Raw genomic sequence first — 15674 nt, forward strand, 5'->3', positions numbered from 1 at the left:
TTGAACTGTTCAACTGTGCCCTTCTTCATGTTCTTGTTAATAATGCCAGGTCTCCCAGGAGCACTCTCTCGCAATTTTATCACATAAGCTTTTTGTTTGACCTTACCTGCTGTTCCTCTGGAACATAAGGGGGGCAAAAAAAGCCAAAATGCCAGCCTGCCTTAATTAAAATTTCAGTCTCAGAAGATGTTACAGTATGTGATTTCATTAGGTATATAATGAAAGTATTTAATCATCCCTCTCACTTGCCTGGGCCTTTTTACTCAGTAGTGAAGTCACCGAATTTTAAACCAACTCTGTTCAGGTGTGGAAAAGTAACTGAGGGGTGGATATGCATCTTTAAGTGATTCATAAATTCAATTTACCCAGGATTTTGCATGTTTGCCCTAAAGGTAGTTGCTTGGATGATGAAGTAGCAGGCACTAAATAAATGTTCAGTACTCTTTGCAAAAACATTTTTTTCACCCATGGGACAGCGAGCATGCATATAAATGTTTTTCAAAAGATAATGCTACTCCTCATTTCCAGGTTGGAACTTAGCAACATAGAAAAAAGGTAAAAGAATGGGTAAAAGGCAATGGATATTTCTTTGGCATGTAAGAAGTGCTAAATCTTACACTGTGATATGTGGTGTTACTTCCATCATTTCTCATTGCCATAATATAAATCACCCCAACAGGAGGCTTTCTACCTCCCAGGTGAACTCATTTGTTTTATGCAGTGACTATTCTCAAGGAAGTCTGTGCAAAAAGCAGTCTATCTTGGCTTTTGTAAAAATGTACCTTATTTTAGTCTATATAGGAAAAGCTGAGTTGAAAAGTTGTTTTTGAGGCTCTGATCCTGCACATCTTTTGCACCAGGAGGGTTTGCTTTGCTAGGGAAGTTGTGTTACTCCCCTAAATTTATTTTTTTTTTCCATTTTGTTAGCAGTGGAGAAATGCCCCCAGTTGGCAGCATTGTCTTGAGTAGAACATGAAACTCTCCGTGCTTCAGATGCTCTGTGCTTTGGTCTTCTTCAAGCCCCTGGGGCAGCAAAACAAGTAAAACCAAGATAGAGCTTTTTGAGGAAGAATAAAGCAAGAGTACAAGGAGGGGCAGTTCACCTGGGTCGATTCTGTTCTAGCACTCTAGAGGAACTCACCACATGGGCGATTTCAGAGCTGTTATACACAAAAAAAGAAAAAAAAAATCTAGTGTTGCAGAGTATTTTCATCTGAAGTTTTTAATAAGTCCAACAAATAGGTTGCTCTGGAATGATCCAAAATTGCAGGAAATTTCCAAGTTTTGTTTCTTCTTCTAAAGCTGGATGAAGATATTTTTGCACTATTGCTTTTATGGGATTTGTAGCTTCGTAAACCAGAGAGAGAATGAGGAATGGGGAAGACGATCCAACTTCTTTTATCCGGGATTTTTGTTCTTTCTCTTGTGATAATAAATCTTACAGGCTCCTATCTCTGATTCATATACATCTTGCTGAGTTTCTTAATGCAGCTGAATACAGTTCTTTGTGTGTGAGTCTGACATCAAATGTGGCTATTGGTCTGTTACCAGGTTTGGGAATGTGTTTTTTACAAAGCTATGGCAAATTTAGGAACTCAGAACTATGATTCTGGCAGCAATTATGTTTCAAGACACAAAGTTCAACATCCTGCAGTTCAATAACCTCAGCTCTGCAGAGAATTATTCGAGTCACTGTCATTGTAATCACTTTAGGAATACATTTGCTGCATTGTTTCCAGTGAATGTAACTGGAGTTCCATTAGCTAAAAATTGTTTTGATCTCACACAACTTGAAAGAAGCGATGCCATTAGTTTAAAGTTTTGAAAACAAATCTAACATAATAACCCATGGTTTCCCCTGCAAGCTGTACTGCTGGAGTGGGATGTGCTTTTACCTGAAATGAAAGAAGCCAAACTGTGAGTCACTTGTGTTAAAAGGCTTCTCTTGTTTTTGGAGGGTCTGTACTTGCTGAGTGCCGTGGGTGAAATGAATCTGTGTGCTGCTGTGGTTTTTGACATGTGCTGGTTTACGTGCTACCTCATACCTACGTACATTTTCTGTTGCTTCTTAAGACTTTATTTCACACATAAGTATTCTTGTTTGGTTTTTTTTCCTCCTTTGTATGTGTGTGAAAACTAAATAAAATAATTGTGTGGTCTTGTGTTTTGAGGAGAAAGGGATGGAATTTTAGCATTCAGCTATTATGTACTTGTCCTTCTAGCTCACACGGTGTCAAGTTCACACCCATAAATTATCTGTGATGTCTTCAAGTAGAATATAAAGCTCAAATGTCTTAGTAGGTCAAAACATTTTTATGTGTTTTTCAGGGAGAAAGCAGGCACAGTAGGAATGGGTAGATCAACTGCAGCAGATTTACTTTGCAGTGTGCTTTGGATTTTAGATCCAAGTATAAACTACAAAATTGTTTACAAAGTGTTTTGAATTCCAGGGGCACAAGATGCAGTTTAAATCTTCAGACTCACAGAAAATAACACCAGGAGGGAGACATTAATTGATGTGTCTTCTATGGAAGTCTCCCAAACTGCAGACACTTTGGGTTGAGGCTAAAATCAAAATTAGCTTAAATGTATAGAATAATTTTACATTCCATGAGAGTTTAGTCCATCATTTGCAGTGAAACTTGCCAGATAATGGTCACCTGCATAACAAAAAAAACCAAAAAACAAAACAAATCCCAAACCTTTTCCTTAGGCCACTGGGTATCCAATTCTAACACATCATGCCTGGATGTGAGAAGCCAGCAAGAACACCGTGCCTTGGAGTGGAACTTGGCTCAAATTCCTGCTTTCACTTGTGCTGGGAATCCAACTCATTATGTGGCTCCCACAATTTGGCCAACTGTCCTATGCAAAGTTCCCCAATTAGGCTGGCTTTGCTCCTGTTTTACAGATAACCTTTAGGGTCTGTTTGAGAATCAAAAGGTTCTTAGGGGTGTGGTTCAGGGATGGATGTGGCAGTGTTAGAGCAGTGGGTGGACTTGATGATTTTAGAGGTCTTTCCCACCCTAAGCAATTCTATTATTCAGTTCTGTGATTCTAAGATAGTGTTAGATCTTACTGAACAGCTTGCTTAATTTCTTTTCCTCCTTACAGTTTTGCAAATACTTTGGGATGGAGCTTTTGGTAAAAAAAGAAAGTTGTCAAAAACTTCACCAAATGTACTCACGTGTCTATGAGTGAATTGTAGTTCTACAATGACATTTTTTCTTCTCTGATTATAACTTAATATTGGGCATTGTAAATTTTTATTACTATAAAGTAAAAGTTACATCCGTATGCTTTAATACTTTGCCCACAGCTTATTTCAAAAAGTAAAGGAGAATATAGCCTAGTAAAATTGTGGGAATAGATACCAACCAAATTCTTCAGTCTACAAAGTCTACTGAGCTCTATATCTATTCCAGCCAGGGCAAAACAAACTAAAATAGGCCAGAAATACCCTTTAGGATATCTACTGTACACAGGTGAACTCTGCTTGTGGAATGAGCTGTGTGGCATTGCCAGCATGTGATTAAAGGAAGGAGGGACTGGGGACAGGATCTTGTCTCATATGCAAAAGATTAGTCCTTTTCCTTGGGAGACAGGAAAAGTGTTAAAAGCTAACTGGCTAATATTTTCCTAAGTATTTCAAATCTGGAATATGTAATTTAATGGTCTGACTAATACTGGACAATGAGCACATTCTAATAATTTTTATTACCTGAACTACTTATTAAACTGATGAATATCTTCTAGCAAGATGTCCATCCTTATTTTAGAGGTTTTAAGTGATACAAATGTCCTTCCACTCTCAATAAATTGCCTCCCAGTTAATTATAGTGTCTGTTGAAACTTGGAATTTTATTTCTAATCTGAAAAGTTCTAGGTTTGTCTTCCAGACATGTAATTTTATTATACCATTTTCTGGTCTGTTCAAGAACTATGTTATGGTTTAACCCCAGCCAACAACTCAGCCCCATGCAGCTGCTTACTAACTTTCCCCAACTGTGCAGTGAAGACAATCAGAAAATTAAAAATGAGCAAACTCATGGGTTGGGATAAAGACAGTTTAACAGGGAAACCAAAAGCCATGTGTGCAAGAAAAGCAAAACAAGGAATCCATTCACCACTTCCCATGGGCAGGCAGGTGTTCAGCCACCCCCAGGAAAGCAGGGCTCCTTCACACCTAAGAGTTAGTTGGGAAGAAAAATACTCACTCCGAGCATTCCCCACTCCCTCCTTGCCTCAGTTTTGTACACTGAGCATGTTGTCATATGCTGTGGGATATTGCTTTGTTTACCTTTGTCTCCTCCCAAATTCTTTGTTCATTCTCGGCCTCCTCACTGATGGGGTGGTGTGAGGAGCAGAAAGTCTGAGTAAGCACTGCTCACCAGTAACTAAAACATCCCTGAATTATCAACACTATTTTTAGCACAAATCCAAAACTTAATCCCATTCTAGCTACTAGAAAGGAATCAATTCTACCCTGGCCAAAACCAGCACAGCTGTCTGTTTACAGATACTTCTTCATCTTTTGAGTAAGTTGAGCAGAGTGAGCTCATTAACCCTTTCAGAAAGTGGTGTGCTTCCTGACCCTGGATCATGTTTTTAGCTTGCTTCTCAGCTATTAGCAGTTTTGGGGAGTCTTCTGCAAATATAAGCCACTTCTGTGTGCAAAATTTGCTTTTAAAATATTTTCAAGGGCTTCACAGGGTCCACACCAAGAGTTGGTGCTTGTTCCCCTTGGCTTTTCCATGCGAGCTCAAATTCAATCTCTTCTCAGTGCTCCTGGCAGTTGCTGCAGGGGCCAAGCTGGTCTAAACTGGGGGAGAGAGGGGAAAGGAAAGGGAGGGTGGCATAGCATACCAGAAAGGCACTGCACTAGTTGCAGAGCAGGCAGGAGCACAACCAGATTCTGTTCAGCATTCCACTCAGCCCGGTTACCTCTGCTTGTGGTAACTTTTGACTTTCTTTTGGACTTAGCTTGCCTAAGCCACTGCTGTGTGTTGCCGAGGTACCCGAATTTTAGGTGGCACAGCACTGAGTAAAGCAGAAAGGGAGTAGGTGAGCTCTCAAATCATGTTACATCAAAAGCACTGTGAGTGTATGTGTTTGCATTGGATGGGCATGAATGCAAGGAATCTGTTCAAGTGGGAAGAGCAAAGTAAGATTTGCCGCTGAGGGACTCTCACCTGTGTTTGTCAGACACTCTTTACCCACAGTGCTGATACACATTTTCTGAACATTGGTAACCCATGCTTCAAATCTGAAATGAGCAATGAAGCAGTCCCTCCCAACATGAATGTTCCATTCATGAAGGATGTGTGCTGAGGCCAGGAGAGCACCAAACATGCTTTAATTGCAGCTCTGGGTGACGCTACAGGCAGAGGTGTAAAACTGCTGCATTTTGTCTTTTGAGCTGCATTGCCTCATTAGGAAGCTGAAACATTTGTGGGTCTTTCAGGAAGTCTTTCTCCCCTGGGATGTTTAAGTTAGATGACTTTTAGCATGATGAGGCAGGCTGTAAAGGTTCAGAGAATTACCTTGATGATATGACGGCCTCTTCCATTTCAGCTGGAATCCAAGGCTCATCTTTCCTCTGAGGCTTTCATTGAAATTCTGTGCACAATTTGTTCCTCTGGTTGTTTAACAGTGTCTCTCATGTTTGCCCTGATTTAAAAAATCCTCCTTTGTGGCAGAGATAACACAGAGCAGGATGATATAATTGCAGTAAAGAGGCCCTGGAGCTTGCAGTAATAGGATGGTTCATCTGATGTGTACTGCCATTAGAAAATAAACCACGTATGTATGTTCTCAGGGGACAGTAAAGAGGCTTTTAAGGATTACTCTTCATGTAGTATGAAAGCTAATGAGCAAAAGAGCAAGTGCAAAGAAAACTACTGCTGTGTAAGCATGTTGCCACTTCCTGTTCTCACTTTTCTTACACCTGTGTAGCTCCAAAACATCCACCTCTGCCCAGTGAAGCCTGGTTTCTCATGCACTGCAGTCAGTGTTCAAGACTTTTGAGAATACAGTATTATTTCCATGTCACTGGAAAGTAAATAGCACATGAAAAGGATGGCATAGTGTAAGACTGTGCTGTGTGTGTACAAATTATGTAATTTTGGTGGAATAGCACTCTGATAGTTTGTGTCTGAGGAAAAATTAAAACAAAAAAAAAAAACAAAAAGAGGATATAGTTTCACAAACAGTGTTAAAAGGTTGATATTAGTCACAATTGTCCCACCTCCATTCCTTTTCCTGGCCAGAGTGCAGAAACGTACGGAGATATCAACATCCAGTAAACACTGGAAGACCTGTTTCAAATACTACCTGGAGAATTTGGGCTGCAGTGATAGGAAATTCAGATCAGCTGGTTTCTGATATTATCAGCTTCTTGTCCAAATGGATTGTCACATAGAGTGCCAGTTGTTCTACTTTTATTTGTGCTGAAACAGAAGCCATTTAACAAAACAGATATTAGCTTTTTTGTTTTGTTGCAGCATTTTTTTCCTTGATTATAAAGCTTGTTGTAGATAAAAAAATTCATTCACTTTTTAATATTCTGTACCTCCTCTGTAATGCTGGAATATAGTTTTGTATCTTGTCACGTTTTTATGTTCAATAGAATGGACAAACCTGCATCTTTCTTCATGTATTTAATATAATAAAGGGTCAGGCTTCGCTATCGGGTAAAATGAAGTGGCTTTATAGAGATGCAGAACCTTGAAGAAGATGCTGGAATTTGCTGTACTGGGTTCTACAGCACAGTCTGATATCCATAGCTTCAATTATATTCCAAAGGGTACTGATCATAAAAAAAAAAGTCCATGAATATTAAGTAAGGAAGAGATGACAGCCAGCGTCTTTGCAAAGATATACACAGGCCAGTAAACTTCTTAAACATCCCCATTTCTACTTACAAGTCAGGGCATTAAATATTCAAGAGTACCTCCTTCTCACAGGAGGAAGATTTCCTCCTTATTTTCCCTTAAAGTCTAAGAGGATTCAGGATATAACCTATTTTCTCCCATCTAGTCAAATTGGAAGTATGTTAGAGTGCATGTATGTGTATTGAGGCTTTTCTGTGTGGTCAGAGCATTGCAAAAGGCTTACACATGGAGTAGGAAAAAGGTCTTATTCTCACTCTCAGGGATGTAATTGATGTAGTCTGCAGGTTGGGACAGGGGTGAGGTGTGCATATGTCCCATGGTCAGGAGAAATCGCTAAAGTCCTTTGAAGCGTGCTGGAATAAGATTGTTAAAATAATAATGTGTGGCCCAGTGGACATCAGGTCTTTAGCCCATCTCCTTTTCACATTTCTGCACCTAAAACCTGAAGTGGGTATGTCATGTACTAAGCAGTGCTTGCTAGTACAGAGGAGATTTTCAGGGATGAGTGTTTATGTTTGTGTATGTCATTGGAACTAGATAGTGTTTAAGGTCCCTCCCATCCAAACCCATTCCATGATTATGTTTTTGTAATACCCCCAGGACATCATGCCTATACATTCATCGTAAGGGTAGCCATATCAACTTTTCCATGACTTTTTTGTTTCAGTTTGATAGTCATGTCTGCCCTGGGTCATAAATCTGTCATATTTGGAGAATATGGAAACACAAAGCTGAGGTGAAGTGTTCAGTATGTGTATTCAAACACACAGCAGGGCATTAGCAGTAGTCTCGCAAAAGTAATGTTAGTGCAATCACATTTGCTAGAGATAACAGAAGGGCTGCTTTCTACTTGACCCCAGTGGTGTCTGTCTGTCTGTCTCTGCAGGGCACCAGTCTGCCACCCTGGGCCCGTGCATTACAATCCAGTTCTCTGAGCCCAAATCCAGTGTTGGATTACATTCCCCAAAAGTGTCACTTGATCCCTAGCTCACTATCCATCTATGGTTCTTTATGCATCTGGGACTTAACTTCAACAACCAGAGGTGACAGGAGATGAATTTTGTGTTGCTGCTTCTGCTGTCAGTTGACACCTCTCTACTTAAACTTCTAGTCCTGCAAATACCTGAAGAGTAATGCTAAATTTTTTATTTCTATCCTTTATCCCCTCCCCCTTGTAATTGGTGTACTGGAGCAGAAGAGGCCTTGCAATTTTATTATTGCTGTATAAGCCTTCTGTAAACTCAGTTACAGCAATTCTGTTGTTGGTAATTTTTATGACTAAAAAATACGCTGACACAGTGTTTGGGCATAGGAAAAGAGTAAATCTGAATGTATAATAATCTGGTGAGTTTGGGAGATGTTTAATGCTATATCCCAGCCAAGTTAATCACTCATGGAATTATTTTTTTTATTTTGCTCAGTTGACTGGAAACATTAATCTCTGGGATGGCATCTTTAATGCCAAATACTTGACCAGAAATTTCAACATTTCCCTGGCATAAGAACAGATTTAGAAGGAAAGCTATCAATTGACAATAGACCAGCAGAAACAGAGACATTTGTTACTTTATTTCTCTTACATGATGAAGAAATATCCAGATGATGGCTTTCACTTTGTGAAGTATATTGAACCAGGTACTGTATTCATGAATATAAATTGAGCAGACGTGACACATTTTTTTCATAGAAAGATGACACAGAGTTCTTCTTCTGGTAGTTCTTCTTTGTCTAAAATATGCTTATTGTAAGAACATCACTACAGAGTTAATAGTGCACTGCATAACTGCATGTTAAAAATATGAGTGCTAAAGAACACAGAATGTGTGAAGGAGAAATTATTCATAGATTTATAATACCTATGCCTGGCCACATTTTTCAAGGGCAGGATCTTCAACTTCCTTTCCTTTCCTGCTTTTTCTGTGAAGTTCTTAATTGCTAAATATCAGCATCACTCAGCCAGCCCAGTTCCATCTGTCTAGGCTCATTCCCAGGCAAAATTGCATTGCTGATGAGCAATTTTTTATTTGTGCTTGCCTTCCCATCCACACTGCTGCCTTGTTAGTGGCTTGGCTCTCTAGATCATCCAGTCTTTGCCCATTTCCCCATTTGTCCTAGAGGAGCCATCCCATCAGAAAACCTGCAGTATTGTGGTGACTTTGAACACAGAGTTAGTCACAGGTTAAAACAGAGGCATCAGCTTCTCACCCTTGTGCAGACATTGATGTGTTAGCAGTGTTCCTACCAGGCAATGGGGAGGATACTCCCTATTTTATGATTTTCCTTCTTTGACACACATGAAAATAGTCCAGTGTATTATGACCCTTAATATGCTCTAATTACATAAAAAACTTGGCAAGTGACAGCCAGTGTGTATAGAGGTGTTCTTCTTATTAAATAAATGATTCTCTGTTTATATCCTGCTAGGGAGCTGCATGACAAGGAAGGTAAGAGGGAAAGGTTAGAAATGCAACCTAAAAGAAATGGTCAGGTTAGACTGTGAAGGCCAAATACTGGTGTCCTTGAAGTTGTTGGGAGTTTTGCCTCTGAGGAAAGAGCCAAAGAGAGCAGCACCCTGCATCTGTTTAGGGCTTTACAGCTTTGTGCTGCAGTCAGACATTCCTCCAGGTGGTCTCTGCCACAGTGTCAAAAAGCATAACAAACCTGAGTTTCCCACTCAGCCCAGCCTGCCAGGGCTGCCAGTTCATGGCACTTGTTTATTACACTTCAGTTTTCATTTCCAGTAACATTTCTGCAAGAACGAGTGACTTTTTTGACTAACGCGGGTATAAATGATGGGATCATTTGCTCTACCTTAGAACTGCTGTAATTTTGCCCCTACAAGCAGCAGGGTATTTGAAAACGTCTTTCTTCTTCCAGGTTACCAGCCTGTCCTGCCGAACCAGCAGCAGGGGTTCCAGGGTATCATGGGAATGCAGCAGCCGCCCCAAAGCCAGAACCTGATGAATAATCAACAGGGAAATCAGGTGCAAGGCATGATGGTGCAGTATCCAGCCATGTCATCTTATCAGGTATTTAGGAGCTGTAAGAAAAGACTTATTTTCTTGGAGAATGCTTAATTGAATTAAGGTTTTGCATCACACAGTGCTCTTATAACTTCATTTGGATAGTGTGTGGCAGGAAGCCTTCTGATGAATATGCTTCTAAGTCAAATCAGTTTCTTTGCTTCCTATTCACATGGTCTAAGAACTCCTGATTTTCATTCTGAGTTTGGAATGCTTAAAATGAACTATTTATTACAGTCTGCGGTGAGGGCAATGTCACAAAGAACAAAGGAATTAGACTACTTCCTGTGAAGAAAATTAATTCAAAAAAATATAAGAACATTGTTCATTTCTTCTCTTTTTTGCCAGTGCAGTACTGTTTCCTGTAATGAAGTTGAGGGCTTTGCCTGATCCAGTTAAAAATTACTCATCTGTGGAGACTCCTGCCAAGGATCTCACCATGTCTTCTATAACAAGCTGTAGCCAGATGGATTAATGTTTAATGGGTTCTGGGGAGAGGGAAGGCAGTGGCTTGATTTTTACCAAGTCCGTAAGTTACCCAGACTTATTTCCCCACCTTTATACCTAGCTTCTGTGAGTTACACCAAGCACATGTGAGAGGTGGCCTGTGCTTACACTTCCTACTGGTCCCTCTGGAAAGTTAAAAAACTAAATGACATCTGGTTCATTTTAATAGTTTGCACTGATTGAGCAGCCATTCCCCTTTTCCCTCAGCTTCTTTGAAAACACTTCAGTGACACAGATGGAAATGGGAGAATTGCTCGTGGGTAACATTTTCCCCTTACATCTTCAGAATTAATATACTAAAAACATGTTTTAAAGGTTAATGATCAAGTCAAAGGTTTAGACCTTTTAGATGGCCTAGATATGCCAGGGTTGAATCTTCTGTTTGCACTGATCCCAGAAATGCATAGTCTACTAGGTCATGACAGAGACACTTTCTAGGCCTAAAAGCAGAGGGAATTCTCTTTAAAACCTTCTGTAACAAAAAAATCCTCAGAGATGAGAGCAATTCTGAGCAGCAGAAAATAGCACATTTTGGCAGAACCTACGGTATTCTCAAATTCAGTTAGAAGGAATATACGGATACTGGGAACCTGCTTTAACTTGCTTAGTAATTGCTGTCTTTTTTTCCCTACGTCTTTCCGTATTCCTACATAGGTGCCAATGACCCAGGGTTCTCAAGGATTGCCGCAACAATCATATCAACAACCAATCATGCTACCTAATCAATCAGGTCAAGGAACACTTACAGCCACTGGAATGCCTGTCTACTGTAATGTCATACCTCCTGCCCCACAGAACAACCTCCGGTTGATTGCCCCACACTGCCCCTCCAATAACGTTCCAGTTATTTCTGCCAGCTGCAGGACAAACTGTGCGAGCATCAACAATGCAGGGTGGCAGGTCAAGTACTGACACTGTGGCTTAGATTTATGAGGATAGAGGTGCATTATTTGACAAATAAATCATGGCCTTCAAATGAAGAGGAACACAACAGAATAATCAGTTGGGGACACGAGTACTGACTATGCTCAAGTGATTTGCTGCTGGAAAAACCTGTAAAAAAAAAAAAAAAAAAGAAGTAAAATAAATTTTGAAAAAAAAAAAAATGTTTGCTGGTTAATGGTGCATATTTTTGTCATGTCTGCTAGGTATGCCTTTATAGCTTAGCTAGTGACATGAATTCATTGAGGTAAGATTTTTTCCTACCACTGAACACCACTGTGTAGATTGTAATATCCCTGATTTGGATTAGTTTTGTACTTTGTGTTGAGTTTGTGAAGCTAAAAGTATTTAAAAATATAATAAAATCACATTGTACCAAAGCTGTAATGGAAATGAAAAAAAAAATTGAAAACAAAAAGAGAATTACTGAATGGAAGGAATAATTTATATACACTATAGAGTTTTTTTATGGATATATACTGTATTGTAGTGCTTAATCACAATAAAGCTATTTGACCTCATGAAGGAAGGTCATGTTTCTACCACCTGCTTGGTCTCCTCTGTTTCTGAGTGAATTTCCTTTAGTTTATGCATTGTCTTTTTTTTCAGGTGAAGCTAATGGGAGAATGGTGCTTAATGGGCTTAGAGGAGTTGGATGAGAAGGTAACATAGCCATGTAGAGGTACCATAACAGCTGAGACCACTTTGGAATTGTAGCATAGCCCAGGAATTATTCAGTGAATGATGTAGCAGTTCACTTTAAACTGAGTTTGCATTTTGCCAATCCCTAGGACCAGGAATGTCTTAAACACAACTCATCATTGCTTCAAGCCCCTACGAAGTCACACTTCTTCAAGAGGCCACAAAACAGTCATACATGAGAAGACATAGTTGTCCTGTGACATTCCATCCACTGGATGGAAGATCAGATAATACTGATGTAGCAACCACAGTACCCAGCAATCCTGCTACATAGAGATGCTCTACCCAGTTATTGGTGCTCCAGCTGTAAAGCCATTTTGACAAAAGTGGATGACCCAAGAATCAGGTCTGTCATTTTTAAGTGGGGATAAACAATATATTTGGGAGGTAGGCTTTTAAAACACAGTGGTTTGCCAGAAAGTTTTAGAACTTTTTCAGTTCTTGTGGTGCTTTTTTTATTATTATGTCCATCTTCACTCAAATTCCCAGTTTGTTCTGATAAATTGTTCTTGAATCATAAATTCTGCATGGAGTTCCTCACTTTGTTTCAATGATGACAATATTTGAGACAAAAGTCTGAGTTGTTTTTCATTTAAACTTCATTTTTTGATCAATAACTTTACAATAGTTAAAGTTGAGCACTCCAGAATTATGCATACACGTTATGGAAAAAATCAAGATCCTTCTGTATGTAAAATCTGTATGTGACATAATATGATTTTAGGTACTGTAGATTACAGCAGTCTACATAGTCCTTGACCAATGTTAATCTGAATGCGAAACAGCTTTAATTTTACCTTTGGCATATGTGGCCTTTCCTTTGGTTTCCTCTTTGGCTGTGATAACAGGAACTGGAGGGGCTACAATCTGTATTTGAAAGAAACATTTTTCCTTTCTATAAAACGACCAGATATCATTCAGAGTTCATTCCTTTTTTGTACATATGTGTCTTAAAGTGTGGAATCCAGTCCTGTAGGATCATAAAAAAGCCAAACACTGAATTTTATGTAATGTAGTCATGATTCGTTTGCTGAGAGACAGTCAAGAGCAAGAGCAGTTAAGTAAACATAATGCACTCTTCAGTTAGAGGTGAAATGCCTTGGGAGATGGCATGATTTTTTTTTTTGATTTTTTTTTCTTTTAATCAAGATATCGAATTTGAATTTTTCCTGTGACCCTGAGCTCTCATTTCAGATTCCCTGCATTGTATAGTTTATTTCCTTGAAGTATTTAATATACAGCGGAGGTTTCTGTCCAAGCATGGCTATAATTAACTAATGCTGGGTTTGCTGCTGAGGCATCACTGACAGCTGAATGAATGGGTGTCCTTCTCTGTAAAGGCTCAGCAAGAGTCCAGCAAGAAGGACCTACCTGCTGGTGACCTTGTGCAGGACAGGTTGTATGTGCCCAGGCTGAAGGAGAGGGGAGGGAAGGGCAATCTCTATGCACCCAGTGTCTGAGATGAAGAGACCCTTTGGTCATCACTATATTTATGTCCCATTTCTTTTCTGAAGCACTGCAGTTACGTTATTAATCTTCCCTCTTGTCAGGGAACAATATATGAATTGCCTGGTTAAAAAAATCTGCCCTCAGGATCATAGATCGATGGCAAGCTGGGCTGTAGATGCTCTCAGTGGAGCTGGGGAAGGGAGTCAAAAAGGAAAGCCTAAGAATCTTGCTTTTGTAGACAGAATTTCCTCATGTCCTTAGGCTGCTCTAGGTCATGTCCCCTTGTCAAACAGCATATCCCATGCCTGACCATGGCCGTGCTTTCCCATAATTTACCTATCTGCTTGAACAATGACCAGCTGGTAGAAAACAGCTACTTAGCTGTGGGAGCAGGGATCCCACTGACTGACTTCACTCAGCCTTGTGACAGCAGCAGCTACCTGCACATTAATGTGCCTTCCTGCTGATACGAGACTTGAACTTTTTGTATTAAAAATTAGCAGTTTCAGTAGGCAGTCACAGCCACCCACCCCAGAATAGCCTACATCCTCTGATTGTCTCGCTCTCTGAAGAGTTTGAATCTCCTTGGGCATATGAGGAAACTGAATCTGTTCTCCCTCAGCTATGAAGAATGCCCTAATTATTACAGTACCATGTACATGGGGGAGCCATCTCACGTGGTGGTGTATAGTATTTGCTTTATGATGAAAGAATTTGTATTTGAAGACAAGGAATTCTTCTATATCAAGTGAAGAAAAAAAACTCTAATTTTTGATCATACTATATTTTCAAGTCTTTATCCTATTTTTGTTCATTAGTAAAAATATTCTGAGCTGGATTGCTTAGCACCTTTCTGCTATTAAAAAAGAGATGTTTCACAATTATCAGAAGGGGAGGGAATGAGGAGGAAAAAAAAATTATGTAAATTCATGTAACAGAAATGCATAGGTGGAGCTCAGTGCTTTTTCTTCAGTCCTTTGACATATTTGTAGGTAATCTCTGTAAAAGGAGTACTGCTGGATTCACATGGCCAGACTTAGCAACTCAGGAACTGGTCACCATGAGTTCAGTAGTGAAATTGTTTACAGGACATGTGCCTCTTCTGTGGGGATGCTCTGTCTCTGTGGGCTCGTTTTTCTTTAGTCTTCCCTTGGAATTTGGCAGACTCAGGCAGCTGCTCTGTGCAGCCTTGTTGTGGTGCTAGGGACTGTTTGTTGCATTTTCCCTTTGCCTACTGCATACTTGCCTTGTTAATTGTATATTGCTTTTGCCTCCTTTTTTATATTCTATAGCTGAAGGAAAGTTCTGCCAAGGCCTATACATATTTAATTTGCCACTTTTTTTTTTTTTTTAATCTGTATTGCACTGAAAAACCAAGGAGGCACATCCTGCATTAAGCTGACTCCATCAGATGACACTGATCAGCCTTTCGGATGGCTCTAATTCATTTGGGCTGTAATTTGTAGAGGCTGTACAGAAGCCAGATGCCATTTGCTATTGTTTTTCCCCTTTGTGCTGCCCAAGAAGTCAACGATTTCCTTCTAAAACTGTGTTCCTTTATGTTTCTGTTTAACTCTGTATGGAAGGCCTCCTGTACTGAAGGAAGACTCCACAAATTATCCCAGCAGCAAGGAATGGGAGGGAATGTGCAGGGGGCATGTAGAGTAGCCAAAGAATCTTGTTCTCTGCCCTCTTAGCTGCTCTGTAGCATGAGGACCTGCCCTGACATGGCCACTTAATGCTTCAATACAATTGTTTCACTTGGTGTCCCTGAAATATGCACAGGTCAGTGTCCTTTCAGCCCTGCTGTTCACTAGTCTGTTGAGTTGCCCCTTTGGGACAGCTGCAGAGAAATCTGTTTCCTCCCTTAATGCTCTGGAGAGGCTCTGATGGAGGGTGATGCCCAGTCCACGTTTGGGGTTTTGGTATGTTGTCCCTCAGAGCTCCTCTTGACTGGTAAGGGAGAGTAGTTCTTAGTCTTCAAAAGTGTCCCACTCGTGCTTAGCCCAGGAACTGTGCTTCAGAAATGCTCACACCTTAGACACCTGCTGAGCTCATGTTGTCTAAACCACATTTCTGGTGCAGGGCATCACCATCATTTTGTGGAGTGGCAGCTTAGGGCAAACTTTGAGGGCAGCTCAGACTGGTGCTTCAATAG

At 40.1% G+C, this 15674-nt stretch overlaps 1 protein-coding gene across 28 annotated transcripts in view; it reads left to right on the forward strand.

The window, feature by feature from the left end:
- The window catches only part of ARPP21 (cAMP regulated phosphoprotein 21), a 236553-nt gene extending 224646 nt beyond the window's left edge, over positions 1-11907 (forward strand). For all 28 annotated transcript variants that reach the window (XM_088063698.1, XM_088063692.1, XM_088063744.1 and 25 more), the window contains 2 exons: positions 9771-9922; positions 11078-11907. In XM_088063698.1, coding sequence (XP_087919824.1) covers positions 9771-9922; positions 11078-11335 — 410 coding nt within the window. In that variant the 3' untranslated portion in view covers positions 11336-11907. The remainder of the gene's footprint in view (positions 1-9770; positions 9923-11077) is intronic.
- Positions 11908-15674: the final 3767 nt, after the last annotated feature.

The sequence above is a fragment of the Pseudopodoces humilis genome, chromosome 1 (assembly GCF_049639895.1).
Source record: "Pseudopodoces humilis isolate 2021_Gansu_Grassland_sample_001 chromosome 1, ASM4963989v1, whole genome shotgun sequence".
Classification (NCBI taxonomy): domain Eukaryota; kingdom Metazoa; phylum Chordata; class Aves; order Passeriformes; family Paridae; genus Pseudopodoces; species Pseudopodoces humilis.